This window comes from Myotis daubentonii, chromosome 13 (assembly GCF_963259705.1).
Source record: "Myotis daubentonii chromosome 13, mMyoDau2.1, whole genome shotgun sequence".
NCBI classification, from domain to species: domain Eukaryota; kingdom Metazoa; phylum Chordata; class Mammalia; order Chiroptera; family Vespertilionidae; genus Myotis; species Myotis daubentonii.
Genome location: NC_081852.1, coordinates 58915991 through 58933859, shown reverse-complemented (window position 1 = coordinate 58933859; position 17869 = coordinate 58915991). Strand labels below are relative to the sequence as shown.

Genomic DNA, 17869 nt, shown 5'->3' with positions numbered 1-17869 from the left:
GACAGCAACCTCGGTGAGGGGCTGTGATGACTGACCTGAGAGGGGGCTCCACCTCCTGGATCCCATCCCTGTGTCCCCAGGCCTGGCTCTAGTGAGTGTTTGCCTGATGAAGAAGGGCATGTGACCTTGAAACGACCTTGATGACATGGGCATCTGAGGGTTACGCTTGTGATTTACTGAGAAGGGCTGGAGGATGTGACAGGAAGTGGGGAGCAGAGCGGGAGGCGGCCAGGGGAGGTCAGCTTGTAGAGGACCAACAGGTTGCACATGTCTGACCCATAAAAGGATGACCCCGAAGCCCTGGTTCCCACTGTGCCACTGTCCCCAGCGTGGCCTCTCTCTTAGGGTCCAGGTCTCTTCTCAGATGAACACATGGAATCTCTCACATTTTCCTTGAAACGGTTCCCATCATCATCGGGGCCCTCGCCAGGGAGCCCATGGACCTGGCACACACTGTATGGGTAAGAATTGTGTGTTTGACTTTCGGCATTTTATCTGACATGATTAAAGCCTCACCAGCTGCTATACCTTCTTCAAGAGACTCCATTGGGCTGTGAGCTGGACTCAAGGTCCCGGATACCACACCACGCACCTCACCGATGAGACCCACAGTCAGCAAATTGCGTGTCTCAGTGTTGACTCCTCTGAGGGCCACACCTGGGACAGGACTGTGGGCAGGTGGCTGACCTGGCTTGGGGTCCTGTGGGGGCATGTCATCCGGGTCACTCCTGCAGGCCAGCTGACAGAAGCCAGCTCGGGGTTCTACTCCAGGGCGCCTGACTTGTGAGTTTTTAGAAGAGGTTTCTGTTAAATATGAGCGTGAACAAATGTAAAGGATGCCTGGAGGCTGCAGGGACCCCTGGGTTGCAAACTGGAGCCTGACTCTGATTGCAGGGGGCTCAGCAGGGCCCCCCCCCCCCGCAAACTCTGACCCTGGTCACACTCAGGTCCGGCAGAGCGCCAGCAGGGACACTGCCTGCCCTCCGGAGGGACACTAGGGTATCGTGCCACCGGTGACGGGTGACACGCACCAGAAAGGTATGGAGCTCTGCTCTCTGCCTCCGGCGAGGCTCACCAGAAGTCATGGGAGCCTTGCAAATGCATGTTTGCTACTGAAAACCTGTGAAACTCTTAAGAGGATGTGGCATCCACGACTTGTTTTAACTTGAATTTTGTCTCAGGGATCTTGGGGTTTGGTTTTAGGATGCGAGAGAGCATTTCAGTTTAAGATCTGATGAGACGACGAGTCGCGTGCACAGCCGCAGAGGTTTTGTAAGATAGGTTTGGCGGTCTGCAAATTGCAGGGTCAGAGCACTCAGGAAGATCAGGTCTGAGCATTTATGATGAACATTTAAAATACTAGGGAATCTAATCGATCAAGCTTGTCAAGAATGTGTAATGTCTTAAAACTGTTAGAGAAATTGATTATATCGAGTATATGAGTTAGGAGAATATTCATTAAGAGTAAGTAAAGACATACACGAACACAAAAGTTACTAGATTTATAAAGGAGCTTTTAAATTGAGCTTTAAAACTTGAGAAAAGCTGTTTTTAAATTTATATTTATAAATTTTTATAATTGTATAAATTAAAAAAATTTAATGCAGCAACACTACTTCTAGGAACTTGACCCTGAAGATAAATCTCCAAGAATAAAAAATACATATGTGGCCCCAGCCAGGTGGGTCAGTTGGCTGGAGTGTTGTCCTGTACACCAAAAGGCTTTGGATTCGATTCCCGGTCAGGGCACATACCTAGATGACGGGTTCGATCCTTGGTGGAGCTGGTATGGGAGGCTACTGATGGATGTTTCTCTCATCAATGTATCTCTCTCACATCGATGTTTTTCTCTCTCCCCCTTCCTCTACCTCTGGAACCAATGGGAAAATACCCTCAAGTGAGCATTTTTTAAAAAGTATAAATTACTCATTGAAGCATTGTTTTTATTGCAAAATATTGTAAACAACCTAAAGGCCAAGTGCAGGAGTTTATGTTAATGAGATAACTCAAGATGGGGCAGATAGCATCTGGATCGGGGCTCAGGGAGGGCTGGTCTCCAGAAGACCAATGCATGAGAACGTAGGCACCTCTCTTTGGGGAGAGGGCTGGATACTGGGTTATGAAAGCTCTTGAGCAAGGAGATTTGGATGCCAAAGAGGGCACAGCAGCACTTCCAGGGATGCAAACCCAAAAATACAGCCTCTCCAGCTGATTGTGACGGTGTATCGCACAAGTCAAGGTCAGCCTACAGAGTGTCTGCTCACTTCAGACCTGCCCAGGTCATGACAGCCTGAGCTGTCCCAGATGGAAGGGGGTAAGACAACACAACATGGGTCCTGGGTTGGATCCTGGGTCAGGTGTGTGTGTGTGTGTGTTGGTTTTGTGGGGGGGGAGGGGGTGTTTGCTACAAAGAACATTATTGAGACGATTAACAAACTATTAGTAAGGTATGTAGATTAGATAATATGATTGCTTCAAAGCTAAATTCCTGATTTTGATAATTGCGTGGAGTGATGTAAAAAATATGCCCTTGTTTTAAGGAAATCCACATTGAGGTATTTAAGGGTAAAGAAGTAGTTGCTTCCCAACTGACTCAGAAAAAACTTTGGATGAATGAAAGCTAGAGAAATGATACAGGCCAGATAGATAGATAGGTAGATGCATGGGTTGATAGATAATGATGGATAGACTGAGGGAGGGATGGATGGATGGATGGATGGATGGATGGATGGATAGATAGGAGTCCAGCGATTAAGGACACTGTGCATAGCCAAGCCTCTCCTGACCCCCCAGAACCACCCTCCTCCTCACACCCCAAGTTTGTTCCCACTCCACTACCCACCTGGCCTCCGTTGTGCCACGGTTTCCCTCACAGCCCACTTCCTGGGCACTACCCACTGTTCCTAGGCTGCCCGGCCCCCCCCTCACCCCCTTGCCACCCAGGCCTGGAGGCTCCCTTGGGTGCAGGTGAAGTTATTGTACTGTAGCCGCCCAGAGAGACCACAAGGCCCTGTGTACAGGTGGCTTTGACCCCAGGCCCACCGCGCAGGGGCCCCCTCTCTCCAGGCGCAGGTCCCAGCTCACCATCCCACCTAGTTCTTCGGGGGTCCTTCCGCTGGTGGGGACATGGGGGGGGGGGGGGCTCAGCCACATGGGGGTGGGGACAGGAGAAGGGCGGAGCGACCGAGGATGCTCAGGGTAACCAGGAGGCCAGGTGGGTGTGAATCTTTATTTAGAGAAAAGCGACAGAGTTGGAGGCTCCTGGCGGCAGGCGGCAGCGGGGGTCCTGGGAACAGGGGCACGACCACGTGGTGGGACAGCATCTGGCGGGGCAGTCACGGGTGCCGCGGGCGGGGGGCGCTGCGGAGAAGGGCGGAGGGGTGAGACCGCCCATTTCCGTGGGGACCCCCCCTCTCCCGCCACGGGTTCACCTGCCCCGCCCTGGCCCCCCTGCCCCCCCCCTCGCGGGCGCGCAGACGCTGTCACAGCAGCCGCGTGTGGGGGGCGGGGGGCAGCACCCCAGGGTAAGGCTGGCAGGCGGAGTGGGTCCCGCATGGGGTGGGGGTGCAGGGAGGAACCCCTGGCTCTGAGTGGTGGCTGGAGCCAGAGTCCCCGTCCGGCGGCTCACCTACTGGGCTTTGTGGCTTCGGGCGCGGAGGCAGTCACTGCGGGGCCGGGGCCGGGGGCGGGACGCTCCCCTCCGCCTTCAGCTCCGCCTCCTTCTCGGCGCCCGCCGCCAGCTTCCCGGGGGCCTCGGTGGTCGCCGGGCCCGCCTGGGTGGGCGCCTTGGGCGCCTCCTTGAAGGCGGGATGGATCTTCCTCCAGACCACGGGGGGCTCGGTGCCCTGCTTGCGGCTCAGCGGGTAGGCCCCCATGGCCGCCAGGATGCTGCGGTGGCGCTCGGGGCCCATCTCCGCGTAGTACATCTCCAGGGACAGCGGGGTGCACATCTTGTGCTGCTGCAGGGGGCAGGAGGGGGGCGGCGGGTCAGGGGGCGGGGCTGCCCCTGGGCTCAGGTGTGCACACGGGGGTGAGCTCCCCTGTATGACACCGACCACGAAGCACGAAGCGGCAGCCACATTGTGCGCCACAGGAGGGGAGGCCGGGATCTCTAGGCCTTCCTGTCCCTTCTGCTCTGGAGCAGCTCCGTAATACTGCGCACAATCGCCCGAGATACATTTGTTTCTGCCCTAATTTCCAGCCACCCAAGTTGGCCTCCAATTCAGAAGTGGGGGCTCCATGGAGCGTCAACCCCTCTCAGAAGGGGGGGGGGGTGGCCCCTCCCCAGGAGTGAAGGGGAGGAGCTCCACGAGCACACCCCAGCCCACCCCCACCCAGAGCGCATGGAGGGAATCCCAGCGAGTGAGGGTCAGGGAACCCCTGGGAATGCAGACAGGCCTCCCAGGCTCCAGGAACGCTGGGGTTAGGGTGAAAGTAGATTTCACTACTGAAAAATTAGAGGCGTTAGGAAAATACACTAAAAAGGCTAAAAACCCTTACTAAAGTTAAGAGAGAGATAAGAGGAGGGAGGAAGTATTTGCCAACTGTGGGAGAAGGTTAATGTCATATCACATAGAAGGCCCCGCACAGGTCAGAGCGGGAGAGAGCAGCACCTCTGGTGCAGAGCAGATGCTGACCCGGGAGGGCTGCCTGGCCAGCTCACCTCTGTCCCTGCACCTCCTCCCTGAGGTTTACGTAGTTCTTACTCACAGGACCACAACGTCTCTTGCTAAGACACCTTTTACTTGAATCTTTCAAAAGAGGATTTGAATGTTTTCTGGGAAGGTAACCGGAGCACAAGGTGCTAGGAGATCCTAAACCCACAGGAGCAGGACACGCCCTGGGCTCCCCCGGGGGCACCCGTCCCCATGCTTCCCCTGGACCCCCAGGGCCCCTCCCTGGTACTCTGCCTGGGGACCCCCTCCCCACTCTGGGCCCAGCTTGCCTGCCTTACCCGAACCAGGAAGCCATCCGGGCAGGTGAACTGGTCGTACCAGAGGGCCTTGTACATGATCAGGAGGCAGCCCATGAGCGCCATGACGAAGGCCAGCATACGTGCTGGGGGCATCTGCAGGTGAAGGAGAGGAGAGGGACCCATGGGTGGGGGGGGGCGGGGAGGCACGGAACCCAGCCCGGGCTCCTGGGACAGTCCTCATGGTGGGGCTGCGAACCCAGCTGAGCCCCCCAACCGACCCTGCTAGCCCGTGGCGGGGAGGCTTTCCTTCTCAGAAACAATAGGGGGAAGGGGCAGGTTTTACTATGGAAACATGAAAGGCTTTAGAAATAGTACAGGGAAAAGGAGAGAAATCATTATTTGTAAAATGAATAATGCTAAAAAAAGGGTGGGAGAAAGTATTTGCCAGAGTCCCTAGCAGGAAGAGCGACTGTCTATAGTATGTATAAAACCAACAAGCCCGGCCGGCGTGGCTCAGTGATTGAACGTCAACCTATGAGCCAGGAGGTCACGGTTTGATTCCTGGTCGGGCACATGCCCAAGGTGCAGGCTCGATCCCCAGTGTGGGGTTTGCAGGAGGCAGCCGATCAATGATTCTCTCATTGATTCTTCTCTCTCTCTCTCTCCTTCTTCCTTCCTCTCTAAATTCAATTAAAAAAGTTTTTTAAAAAGAAAGGAAACCAACAAATCACTCAGGAGGAGACAAATGACCTGCAGGGAAGGCAGCTGCACGCATTGCCCACCGTGGCTGTCACCCACTGTGCAGCCGGAGGGAGGCTTTGGGTCCCACTGGCCACAGGTCAGTCTGGCGTTGCTCAGCCTCAAGTCCCTCAGCACCCCCACCCCTAAGCACCCAGCCTTCGTTCCCACCCCACCGTGCCTCTGAATGGGCGCTTTCTTGTCCAACTTCCCTGACAGCAGCAGCCTGAGAAAGGGGGCCCAGCCCCCCTGGCCCAGCCCTGGGTGCTCAGGGCCTGTGGCTGCCTCAGCACCTTCATCCTAATCTGACTCTCCACGGGAATGACCGCCCCCCCGCCACCCCACCCCGCCCAGAAGCACGGGGTGGCAAGGGTTCGGTTACCCCGCGTCCTTCCTCTGGGTTGGTGGAGGCCAGCTTCTGGGCCTCTATGTCTGGGAACTTCTTCAGCTGTTCTGTGGAGGGCAGTCCATATTCCGTCTGTGTCTTGATGACCACCTGTGCAAAGAGATGACCCAGGAGGACCCTGAGCTGGGAGGGCTAGGAAGGGATGGGGCAGGGGCTCAGCGGCCCAGCAGTGGTATGGGTCCTGATCATCTGCCAGGACTGTCCAGTGCCTGGGCTCCAGTGACTACAAGCTGAGGCCAGGGCAAAGTGGGTGCTGCAAGTCTGCTGGGTCTGTGGCAGCCATGAGGCCTGGCCAGACCATGGACGGAGCCCCTCTGTCTGCTGGCTGCCTTCAGCTCCGAAGGTCCCACCTCTTCCCACCAGGCGCTTCCCCTTCAGTGGCCCCACAGCTTGCCTCCCCTTCCAGGGAGTCACCCTGATTCCTCTTCTGGGTCCCAGAGGACTGAGGGCCCTTCCATAGAGGGCACAGGCAGGTGCGGTCCCGTGCTCTGTGTGTTCCTAGGAGCAAGGACTGGGCCTTCCCAAGGTGTCCACTGAGAACTGGGTCCAGAACCGAAGTAGATGCAATGGAAGCCCAGATCGCTGGAGAACTGCCCTCAGCCAATGCCTGGGGTGGGGGTGGGGGGCTGTCCTCATGGTCCCCAGCCAATAACTGACAGATATGGGCACAGATGGCCACCTCGCCCCCAGTTAGGACAACTCTTGGTGTCACTCATACTCCGGAGTTCACATGGGATCAGGCAGGGCTACGCTGAGCTCTGCTTCTCACAGATTCCCACTGAAACCTCCCTCTCCACCAGCCACTGTCCCCAGGACCCCATCTCTGGCTTGATCCAAGACACAGTGTGCCCAGCAGGACAAGGTGGGAATTTTGCTTGCTGAGTCCCCGCTGGGCAGCACTATGGGCTGGGTGCTGTCTTCTAAATGGTGCGTGAATCTTCAGTCACTTGTGGCCAAGTTACCCCGTTTACAGATGAGGACAGGGTGGCTCTGGGGGATGAGGGAGCTGATTGCATGTGGCCCTGGGTTCCTACCCAGCTGGCCCTTCCTCTGCCTGCCCTCCTGCACGTTGGAGGAGGCCATATCTAAATAAATCTCTCTCTGCACCCCTATGTTCCCAGCGCAGGCTGAGAAGGATCCCCCACTGGCCCAGGTCACTCACCTGGTCAGAGAATGGTGGCTGGAGCTGGCTGACATCCAGGGGGCTGATCAGAGGGACGCTGTCCATGGTAACCCCATCCTGGTACCCGAGGTCTCTGCTGAACTTCCCGAAGCTGAAGCCCAGCTTCACCATGGTGGATGGTGGTCCTTGTCCTGTCCAGAGGCAGGCACAGGGTCACTGCACACTGGCCACCTAGCAGATGTCCACCCAGCAGGCCCTGGACAGAGAGGGTTCAGAGAGGACTGGCCCCAATGCGCCTTATACCAGAGCTGGGGTGGGCTGGGACTGGCCAGGCCAAACTCCCTTCCTGGCCCCTGGGCTCCCTCGGGGCCCCACAACCGTGCAGGGATGGCACCTCAGACCAGTGACTGTCCAGACACACAAGGGCAACAGAGTCTTCCACTGGCTCACCTGCTAGAGGACAGTCTAAAGGCAGTAACTCCAGTCAACAGAAAACAATCTCCGATAGAAGCCTGAGGGTAGGGTTGCCAGACTTAGCAAATAGAGGACACCGGTTAAATCTGAATTTCAGACAAAAAGGATTCTCCTTCTCTTTCTCCTTCCTCTCCTCCTCCTCCTCCTCCTCCTCTTCCACCATTAGTATAAGTACATCCCATGCAATATAGGACATACTGATTCTAAAAAGTTATTTGTTGTCTATTTGAAATTCAAATTTAACTGGGCATCCTGTGTTTTAACTGGCAACCCTCCTAAAGATGCAAGAAGTAACAAGATCTACAGAAGAGGACGTCGGTGAACGCTAGCTGGGAGGACAGAGTAGCAGTGGTGTACACAGGGCTGGGCCACCTGGAAAGCGGGCACCCCTGACAAGAGGAGAGAGTCAGGAGGATGAGTGGGAGATGGAGACAAAAGGCCCTTTGCCATGAGCTCTGTAAATCATGGTGCTAGAGGACTTAGCCACACTGTGGGGCAGGGAAAAGGAAGAAGAGGAGAGGCCTGGACAAGAGAAGGTCAAGCACACATTCTTCACAGGCAAACCATCTCTTGTGAATAGAAAACCCAAGAGAATCTACAAGTAAAGTATGAAGATTGAAAAGTGAGTTCAGTGTGGCTCAGTGATTGAGTGTAGACCTCATGAACCAAGAAGTCTTTGGTTCAAGTCCCAGTTAGGGCACATGCCTGGGTTGTGGGCTCAGTCTTCAGCAGGGGGAGTGCAGGAGGCAGCCGATTGATGTAACATCTATGTTTCTATCTCTCCCTTTCTCTCTAAAATCACTAAAAACATATTTTTAAAAAGAGCTCAGCAAGCTGATGGACTTAAGGTATTCAGAAATCAATTATATTTCTATATATCAGTGACAAAAAATTAGAAAATGCTTTTTTTTGAAAGATTCCTTAAACAGTATCAGAAATAGCAACTGCTCAGGAATAGGTCTAACAAGAGGTGAGAAGGACCTCCATGTAGAAAACCATCACCACTCCCAAACACTCTCCCTGTAACAGCCCCACCGGCGCCGGTACCCACCAGGGCCTCAGGTGACCACTGCCTCATGCCCCAGCGGGTTCCAGGTGTGGGCAGGCTGGGTGGGAACAGAGGAGGAGGCCTGTCCAGGCAGAGAGGCAGATAGATGCCGAGCAAGGAGTCCAGGGCTGTGCAGGGCTTGTGTGGCGGGCGGGGTGGGGTGGGGTGGGCAGTCAGGAACCGCCACTGTAATGCGGACTGGAAGCCGCAGGCTGGGCAGAGAGAGGCCGCCCCCATCATGGACTCTAAGGCCCTTTCTTGGGGGTGTGCGCCTAGCCCAGGGCCCTTACCGATCCTCACAGCGCCCCCAACGCCCACCCCCAGGCTGGGGGCGGGGCGCTTCCCGAGGAGGGGCGGGGCCCGGCCGCGGCTTAGCCCTGGAGGGCGCGGGGTACCTGGGCACCTGGCCCAGGCGGGCGGGCGGGCGGGCGGGCATTCTTCACGCGGCCGGCCCCTGCAGACGACGTCGTCGGCGCTCAGTGACGCAGAGGTGGTCGGGCAGCCATCAGAGTAAATAGAAAGAGGCCCAGTGCGAGGAAGAAATAGAACCGCCGCCCGAAGACCACTGGAGATGCAGATGAGGGGGCGGTGGGAGGTGGGGCGGCGAGTGCCCAGGGCTTGAGGGGAGGTGGGGGGGGCAGGGGTGCGCCACCCCGGGAAGGAGACTGGAGGCCTTCACGTAGTGGACGCCCCACGTGGCTCAAAAACCCCGGCCTGCGCCTGAGAATTGAGCGCGGTCTGTGTCAGGTTGGCGACCGTGCCCGCTGGAAGGCCGAGGCCCCCCCGCCCCCACCCCCCCCCCCGCGCCCATAAGAAGCTCCGCTTCTGGGGTCGGTCCCCTTTGAGCCAAACGTAAGGTCCAACGCAACTTGACGTCCCCGTTACGTCATCGCGGGTTTCCACAGCAACGAGGCGAGCTTTTGATGCCTGGTCTTCAGGAGGAGAAGCTATTTGGGGCCCTTTGGAGCTTTCGCGTCTAGTTCCAGGCCCCGTGCCCTGGGGGAGGGGCTGGCTGCGTGTAGGTACCCCCTCCCCCCCAACACCACGCCGTTCCTTCGCTGTCATGGGACCTACTGGGGGGGGGGGTGCGCATTCACATGACGGACACAGAAGTCCACGGAACGGGGGGGGGTCGTTTCTATCCTCCCGCCCGCTCCGCTCCTTCTACACGCGCGGTAATTGTGTCTTCTCCGGGGGTCGCCTGCTCCCCACCCGCTGCTGGCTCCTGGGAGGATGGGGGGCGGTGCAGCCTCCTCTCCGAGGCTTGGGGAGGGGGTATAGGATGAGCGGCAAGTCTGTGCTGATGGGTGGATGGATGCGGGTGGCCACGGGCTCTTAGGTGAGAGCCCACGAAGCTCGGATACAGGTCACGTCACCGACTCGCTTTCGCACCCCGCACCGGGATGCTGCGTCAGGAGGCGCGCGCCCCTGCGCACGGGCACCAGCCTCCGCGCGCCTCGGGCTGCAACTGCGTAGCGCAGTGGCCTGCGATCTTGGCTGGAACCCAGCAGCGCCCCCCCCCCTGCCTACCCACCCCCCCCCCCCCCCCGCCGCCCAGCCGCCCTCCTGCCCCTCGCCCTGCAGGCCGAGCGTGGGGTTGGCTCCTGCTTCAAGGGCAGGTTGACTTTGGGCTAGCAGCCCAGCCCTGAGGGCCCAGGAGCGGGAAGGGGTACAGTGGGGTGGGGAGACCTAGGGCTGCACCCGGCCTTGGCTTCCCACGTCCCAGTCCGTCACCTGTGGCCGGCACCCAGAGCTGCCGCGGCAGGTGGTTCCCGAGACTCCCCTCCCTGCTCCTGGCCCCACGCAGCCGGCCCACCCCCTCCCGAAGCCCGATGCGTTTCTCGGTGCTGGGGCGCGACGCTCCTTGGTCAACCCCTTACTCCTCTTTCCCTACCCCTTACCCCCTTACCCCCCCCCCCAGACAGACTGGTGTCCTGGAACTGCCCCCCCCCCCAATTTCAGGATGGCCGCAACCGCTGACTCAGATTTGCGGGGCTGGAGCCGGTCACGGGGAGGGGCTGCGGTCACCATGGCGGGGCTGATGTCCAGCCGTCCTAACCCACCCGAGCTTCCCCGCTCCGCTGAGGACGGGGGATGTGCGAGGCTAGACACTGCGGCCCTTCTGGACGGTCCAGGCCGCAGTTCGCCCTGCCGCCCCCCCAGTCGTCCGGGTCAGCGCAGACCCCACAGGAGGACCCCGTCCGCCACGGGGCTCCCCTCCATACACTCCTCCTGCACACGCACCTGCACACCCGCACACCCCCGCCTACCGCCGCCCTCACCCCCACCCCCAGGGCTCCATAGGGATAAATGTGGAAATGGCTCACAAGCGGCTCCAACGCGCTGCTGCGGCAGAATGCGGTCTCCGGAGGAGGATGCGGTTCCAGACGCTTCGCAGCCGCAGTCGGGGTGGGGCGGGGGAGGGGCCGAGCCCCAGACCGAGGCTGCTGTTGCTGGGGAGACGCAGGCTGGGGGAGGGGAGCCCGGAGCCTGCCCCCCACCCGGGCTGCACCGGGCACCACAGCCTCACACCCCCTCCGACGCGTGCGCGCGCACACACACCTCACGCAGGGCACAGCCTCTGGCCAGCTGAGGCCTGACTGCTCCTGCACCTGGGCGTGTCGGGGCTCTCAGTCCTGGCTTCCGTCAGGCTCTCAGACTCTCCCTCCCGCCTGCCTTGGTCAACTGGGTTGAGGTCCAGCTGGGCTTGGCCCCCACCCACTCGGAGGAGGGCCTCCTTCTCCTGTTTCAGCGTCTGGAGCTGGGGCTGTCCGCTTTCCTTGGTCATGCCAGTCACTCCTGGTCACTGTTGCCCCGGCACCTGCTCGGTGCTGGCAGAGAAGGCGCTCAGCAGGTGTTTGGTGAGTGTCATGGGAGACGTGGCCCCCCTCCCCCAAGGGCTCAGCCCCGCTCACAGCTGGAGGACAGCGACGGCAGCAGCTGGATCAGCGCTCCAGCCCTTTCACTGTTGAATACCGTCCCATGTTCAGATGGGCCTCCTTTTATCCATCCATCCACACAGGCCTCTGGACCGTTCCTGGTTTTGTCTGTTCAGGTTGCATGGATGCTCTTGGAGTCCTTGTGCGGACACAGCTTCATTCCTCTTGGGTGGGTACCTAGGAGTGGAGTTGCGAGGTAGGATGGTAGTTCACATTTCACTTTTAAAGAAAATGCTAAAATAAAATTTTTCCCCAAAGTGGCTGCACCATGGTACATCCACCAGCCATGTATGGGGCTTCAGTTTCTCCACACACTCTCCTCAGCACTTGCTACTGTCTGTCTTTTTTTAAAAAAAATTATAGTCATCTCTATGAGTTTGCTAGTCCCACCCCCTGACCTCAGAGGAGGGGAGAGGGGCTGGAAGTTGAACCCATCACCAGGGCTAAGGATTCCACCAATCATGCCTATGTAATTAAGCCTCCATAAAAACCCCAAAAGGACAGGGTTCGGAGAGCTTCCAGGTTGGCAAACACATGGAGATTTGGGGGGACGTTTCCCCAGACCTTGCCTATGCATCTCTTCCATCTGGCTGTTCCCGAGTTGTATCCTTTTATAGTAAACCAGTGATCCAGTGAGTAAAACATATCTGGGTTCTCTGAACTGTTCTGGCAATTTGGTCCAACCCAAGCAGGGGGTCATGAGAACCTCCAACCTATAGCTGGTCGGTCATTGTTATTGGTGACCAGATTCATTAAAGGCCTCGGTGCCAATACAAAATGGGCAAGCATTCATGTCACCAAAGAATTGAACCCAACACCTTTCAGTGCATGGGACCACACTGAGCTGCAATGGCCAGGGTGATGTCCAAATATATTTCATTGTACATTTGAAATGTGTAGTTTACCATTGGTCAATCAAACCTCAATAAAACTGTTTAAAGAAAGGCCCTTGTGTGCCTGGCAGTGGCCATGGGGTCTGAGGTTGAGCCCTTGCAGTGATGGGCCCAAGACAGAGTCCCTTCCCCAGGCTGAACCCCAGATCTTCACTCAATGGCTTGCCAGCCCCTCAGGCTCTCTGAGAGGTCAGGACACCAGCCCCCACATGGGAGCCTCTGCCAAGCCCTGAGGGACAGAGACCCAGGAGTCCCCAGTCATCCAGCTCCCACAGTCACATGGCTGTAGGAAGGTCTGGAGGAAGAGCAACCTCAGGGACACTGGAGTCTGGGCCAATGGCTGGCAGGAATTTCTTCCAACCTGAGACCCAGTCTGGCATCTCGCCAGGTGCCATCAGAGCCTCAGACTCCCCTTCAGGCCAGCCCTCTGCCCGGGCAGCCCCTACCCTCCCATCCTTTGCCCCACTCCACCCTGATTTCCTAGGACAGCTCAGGCTTCTTTAGTCAGTAGGCACTCAACCACTGGGCGGAGGGAACACAGGCATGGGGCCCAGCTGGCACCCCAGGCAGCTCAAGCCCTCCACCCAGGGCCATCCTACCCCCATACCACCAGCACCACCTCCAGACCAGCCCTGCCACCTGCCCTCCTGCCTTTGGGGCTGAAGAAACGGTCTTGGTCCCCTCTCTAAGGGCCCCCCAGTGTCTGCAGCTGGAGGAACTGATGCATAAGCCTCCACTCCACTCCACTCAGGGCCACCTGAGTAGCGGCTGCACCTACCTCCAGGCGTCCTGCAGTGTGTGGAGTCACCACAGCCCCCCACCCAGGTCCCCAGGTCCTTAAGTTGCAGGAGGGTGTCTACCTGTGTGACCTCTGGTCTCACACCCAGGAACTCACCGAGTCAAGAGGCCCAGACCTACTGGGAGGTGGAGGCCTACTTCCCATTTGAGGCTCCATCTCAGGCACCTGGGGGCTGCCCTTGGGAGCCAGCAGCCTCTCTGTGCTCTGCCTTTGTGAGTGAGAATGGTACTGTTGCTTAAAACTTTGGACTAAACATTGACACTTTTCCACCATATTTCTTTAAAAAAAATTTTTTTTTATTGATTTTAAAAAGAGAGGAAGGGAGAGGTAGAGAGATCGAAACGTTGATGAGAGAGAAACCAATCAGCCACCTTCTGCATGCACCCATTGGGGATTGAGCCCGAAACCCAGGCATGTGCCCCGACTGGGAATAGAACCAGTGACCTCTTGGTTCAATCACTGAGCCACACCAGCTGGGCTCCATCATTTTTCAGATAGAGAGAATCCCAGCCAGTCAGCAGCCCCCCAAGGACCTGCCGGTCACACGCCCTGGCTGGGTGAGGTCTGCGTGCTGCCAGGAGGGCAGGGACTGCTGGTAGTGTTGTCGGGCTCAGGGGTCCTGATTCCTCACCCGTCTAGATCAGGGCTTCGGGGGCCAGCACCCCCTTCTTGAGGATGAGGTTTCCGTAGAGGGCCGTCTCCCTGCACAAGGAGCTGAGCTGAGCCCAGAGCCGAGCCAGGGTGCCCAGATCCCTGCTGTGCACCACCGCTGGACAGCTCAGTGACCCCATTCCCTGGGGACCATCTGTCTCAGGGGGGCAGGGGCTGAACCGAGGGTGGGGGAGCTCTGGAGTAGGGAGAGGGAGGGCCTCACACTAAGCCCAGACCCAGTTGGACCCAGGCAACCCATCAGGACCCAGTGGATCCAGCCAAAACTCACCCAGTTGCTACAACAGCAAAAGCCTTCTTGGCTTGCTGATAAAACTCAAACCTCTCTATCTTCTCAAGGGGGCTCTGGAAGGCAAACCAATGTGGTTGAGGGACCCTGCCCAGAAACCCATGGGCCCAGCAGGGGCATCAGGAGGCATGGTCTCTCTGAGCTTCATTTCTCTGGTTCTCCAGGCCAGGGTCCCAAGGATGCTCAGCCTCCTACCTGCAAGGACCAGGCACTGGGGGGTGGGGGTGGGGTGGGGGGGGAGGGAGGCAGGCTGTGGTGGGTGAGATGCCTGCTGTGCTTGGTGGCCGCCTGCCTGGGACCCCTGAGCCCCTCTGATCTGCCCCAGGGTTGGGGTAGGGGAGCCACTGTCCAGGACAGGAGACCCAGATGTTCTCTCTTCAGGTAGGTCCTACCCAAGACCTGCCTGTGTGGGTGGTCCCGGGAGGACAGGCTCGACCCCTTGCAGGGTGGCATGGCATCGGGGGTGTCACACAAAATCAGACAAGGCCTCTGACCACAAGATGGGGGCCTGGGGTACCCTACTTGGAGAGGCTGGGGTGGGTAAGGGCCCTAGGAAGACAGGTCAGGATCCTGGGAAAACATAGGAAGCTGGGGGCCGGAGGGTGGTCCCACGGTCACGCTCCCACTGTGGGTGAACAGGCGCTACACAACCATGGGGCAGAGTTTGGGGCCTGTCCTTCCTTCCTCCCAGGCCTCCAAGGAAGCGTAGAGGGTCCCAACCCCGTTCTCGGTGGGGGCAGCAGGCTCACCGAGCAGCCAGCCTCCAAGAGGATGGACTGGTAGCTCTTCCACACCGGGGTCTGGAGGCCCCTCTCCTTGTCACTGGACACCAGCTCCATGACAGCAGCCTGGGACAGAGGGGCCAGTCTGTCCCCGGGTGCCTCCAGGCCCCCCTTGTTGGGTGATGGTTAGGGCTCTTCTGATCAGGGTTAGAACCCTTTGAGGACACATCCTCCCCCCAACCCCCCAAAGGCAGGTGTGCCCTCTGAGGTCTGGAAAAGGGGCCCTCACCGGACTCTCCACATAGGTGTCCAGTGGCAGCAGCTTCAGCACGGCCTCCAGGAGCTGCGGGATGCCCAGGCCTGAGGGCAGAGTGCTGGCCTCAGACTCCAGCCCTCCGAACCCAGGTGCCCACAGCGCCACCTGGTGACTGGGCCTGGCCACACAGCCTCACTCAACCATCAGGGACCGACTTGGGCCCAGGATAGAGGGGCCACAGGCCAACTGCTGCCCCCCTGGTGACACTCATGGAGGTCACACTGGTGCCTCCTCAACCTGGCCGCTGCACCTGTCACTGTCCTGGCACTGGGCCAGCCCTGACCATCCCTTCACCCTGCACCATTCAGGTTGTTGGGGGTACCCTCAAAACCTATCCACCAGGAGGAGTGCCCTGCCATCTCCTTGACCCCAGAGGCTGGGAGTTGCCATCTTTAGCCTGTGACAAGGACAGTGGGATCTGGGAAGAGGCCTCTTTTGCCCAAGGTGCCCCCAAACCTGTCCCACTTGGCTCCCAGGCCCGCGCTCTCTCATAAAGTGAGTTTCTGATTGTTAAAGTAACACATTCGCATTGTACAAAATTGGGAAATACAGAAGCCTATGAAAAGGAACCAGCTGTAATCTTACCACATAAAGGAAACCTGCTGCCATCGAAGTTCATCTTCTTCTGCACGATTAGACTTTCCTGCCTGTTTTCCACTCTGAATCCTAATTGCTTGTTCTCCACTGATGCGCACGGTGTGTGTGTGTCACTTTTGGTGGCTGCACTGTGATTTACTTAAACGCCCCTTATGTTCCAGCTTTTCCCATGGCCCACCTGGTCCCACCCTCCTCGGGAAGGAGAGCACCTGGTCACCTGGCCCAGGATCTAGCCAAGGCCAGCTGGTTCAGCTCCCTGAGTGGGGCGTGGTAGCCAAGGCAACGGGTCAGGATGGGGCCCTCACCCCAAGGCCGCCCTACTCAGGACTGCTGGTTCTGCTCCTACCATCCTCTCTGGAATCTGGCTCAAGGTCCCTCCCAGCCTCACCTCCCGTCCACCGTGAGGGTCAGAGGCTCACTGAGTATGTGGACACCTGGGGCCTGTGAGGTCAGGTCACCAGTACTGGGATTTTTGCATCAGGGTAAAGGCTGAAAACCTGACTGACCTGGGGGAGGAGGGGGCCCCACTGCTCAGTCAGCCAACACAATGCCTAGCCTCCATTTCCCCATTTTCAAGAAGTCACCAAGGGGTGTCAGAAATGGAGCAGGAGGCCCAGGTCACCTCTGGGGGCTGGGGGCTGCAGGGAGCACCTTGAGGGTCCTGGCACACGGGTCGCCGTGGGTGCTTGGGGAATGGGTGGAGGTGGGGGCAGAGCTGTAGAACCTGGGGAGCTGGGACCAGGACCCCCCCACCTTTCCGGCCCCGCCTTGCAGGAGGTGGCCTGCTCACCATCGGCGCGGATCTCCTCTGGGCCACACTTGCAGATGGAGGAGGTGGGGAAGTTCATGTCTGCAAGAACTGAATGGCCAGCTGGGTTAGACATCCTGGGGTCCACATGGGTGTTATGTTACACCATCTCCGCTAGCCTCCCACCCTTTCCCAACAGGGAAATCCAAGGGCCAGGGAGGAGAGGGAATTACCAAGTAAAGGAGCAACTGTACAGGTGTTAGCAGGATGAGGGCGGAGCTTGGACCTGCAGCCTGCACCCTGAGTCCCGCCCACAGCCCAGGAAAAGAAAAACAGCCACAGACACCGGGGACGTGACCCCTCCGGGGCCATGTGGGGAGGGGTCGGGAGCATGAGCAGCACACAGGGCCTGAGGCCCCTCCCCACCCCTTACACCCAGCCCGGCCCCGACTTAACCCTGCCCGGGCCAAGGGCACTTGTCCTCGTGACCGCCTGGGGCCAACCAAAGCCTGGGCTGCGGCCTGGGCCAGCCGGAGCCTCGGGAGCGGGTGGAGTCCTGCTCCGAGGAGGGACAGGGCCGCCAAAGCAGTGCCTCCACCTCCGGACCGGCTCTTCCGGGCATGGGGACAGTCTGGGCCAGGACCCCGGAGGGAGTCCCCACCCCAGCCCCGGCGCCTCCCCTGACCTCTGCCGCGACGGTGGGGCTCCAGATCCTGAGGCTCGGCCCCCCAGCCGAGCCCCCCAGCCGACTCACTCACCGATGGTGTCCCCGTGCCCCATCCGCGCCAGGGCGTAAAGCAGCTCTGGGGACAGAAGCGCCGGGATGCCCTTCAGCACCACCATGCTCGCAGGAGGAAGGGGTGTGGCCGTGGGCGGGGCCTGCAGGGAGGGGCGGGGCCTGCAGGGAGGGGCGGGGCCGCTGGAGCTGGAAGAGGGTGGGGCTGCGCCTGGGTGTGTGGTGTGGGACCCAGCCAGGAAGGCACCCTGCAGGGCCTTGCATCCCTGGCCAGTTCAAGACCCGGACACCCGCGTGTGTTTCTGGTCGGGGCTCCCTACCCCCTCCCATCCCCGGTGTCCTGGGGTAGGAGGACCCCGTGGTGGACTTACTCCCTGGGCCTGCCCTGGAGAGGACCCCAAGGGCTGTGTAATGGGAGCACCTGGATGGGGCTCTCCCATCACCGCCCACCAGCTGA

The 17869-nt window shown here is 58.9% G+C and overlaps 2 protein-coding genes across 4 annotated transcripts; both read right to left on the bottom strand.

Annotated features, from left to right (window-relative positions):
• Positions 1–3210: 3210 nt before the first annotated feature.
• On the bottom strand, positions 3211–11313 carry CALY (calcyon neuron specific vesicular protein). Of its 2 annotated transcripts, none has more exons than XM_059661641.1 (6): positions 11032–11313; positions 7222–7373; positions 6036–6149; positions 4955–5068; positions 3633–3959; positions 3211–3360 (listed from the first exon to the last, which is right to left on the bottom strand). In XM_059661641.1, the coding sequence occupies exons 2-5, from the start codon at positions 7351–7353 to the stop codon at positions 3663–3665; spliced, it is 657 nt and encodes a 218-aa protein (XP_059517624.1). In that variant the 5' UTR covers positions 7354–7373; positions 11032–11313; the 3' UTR covers positions 3211–3360; positions 3633–3662. The 2 variants fall into 2 exon arrangements, with proteins under 2 accessions (XP_059517624.1, XP_059517623.1); XM_059661640.1 differs by having other exon boundaries at positions 3629–3959; positions 11032–11282.
• A 2296-nt stretch (positions 11314–13609) lies between these two features.
• FUOM (fucose mutarotase) lies at positions 13610–17541 on the bottom strand. 2 transcript variants are annotated; one of them, XM_059661637.1, is made up of 6 exons: positions 17435–17541; positions 16719–16787; positions 15305–15375; positions 15043–15141; positions 14276–14349; positions 13610–14037 (listed from the first exon to the last, which is right to left on the bottom strand). In XM_059661637.1, exons 1-6 carry the CDS (start codon positions 17517–17519, stop codon positions 13971–13973), a joined length of 465 nt encoding a protein of 154 aa, XP_059517620.1. In that variant the 5' UTR covers positions 17520–17541; the 3' UTR covers positions 13610–13970. The 2 variants fall into 2 exon arrangements, with proteins under 2 accessions (XP_059517620.1, XP_059517621.1); XM_059661638.1 differs by lacking the exon at positions 16719–16787 and having other exon boundaries at positions 17435–17540.
• Positions 17542–17869: the final 328 nt, after the last annotated feature.

Bases quoted from the DNA above. Each gene is read 5' to 3' on its own strand.
- CALY (XM_059661641.1), bottom strand. From the start codon at position 7,353: ATGGTGAAGCTGGGCTTCAGCTTCGGGAAGTTCAGCAGAGACCTCGGG. The intron at 5,069-6,035 runs GTAACCGAACCC...CTTCACCTGCAG, and splicing joins ACCCAGAGGAAGGACGCGGG to ATGCCCCCAGCACGTATGCT. The intron at 3,960-4,954 runs GTAAGGCAGGCA...TGCCCCCTGCAG, and splicing joins CGGATGGCTTCCTGGTTCGG to CAGCACAAGATGTGCACCCC.
- FUOM (XM_059661637.1), bottom strand. From the start codon at position 17,519: ATGGTGGTGCTGAAGGGCATCCCGGCGCTTCTGTCCCCAGAGCTGCTT. The intron at 16,788-17,434 runs GTGAGTGAGTCG...CTGGCCATTCAG, and splicing joins GGGGCACGGGGACACCATCG to TTCTTGCAGACATGAACTTC. The intron at 15,376-16,718 runs GTGAGCAGGCCA...CTCTGCCCTCAG, and splicing joins AGAGGAGATCCGCGCCGATG to GCCTGGGCATCCCGCAGCTC.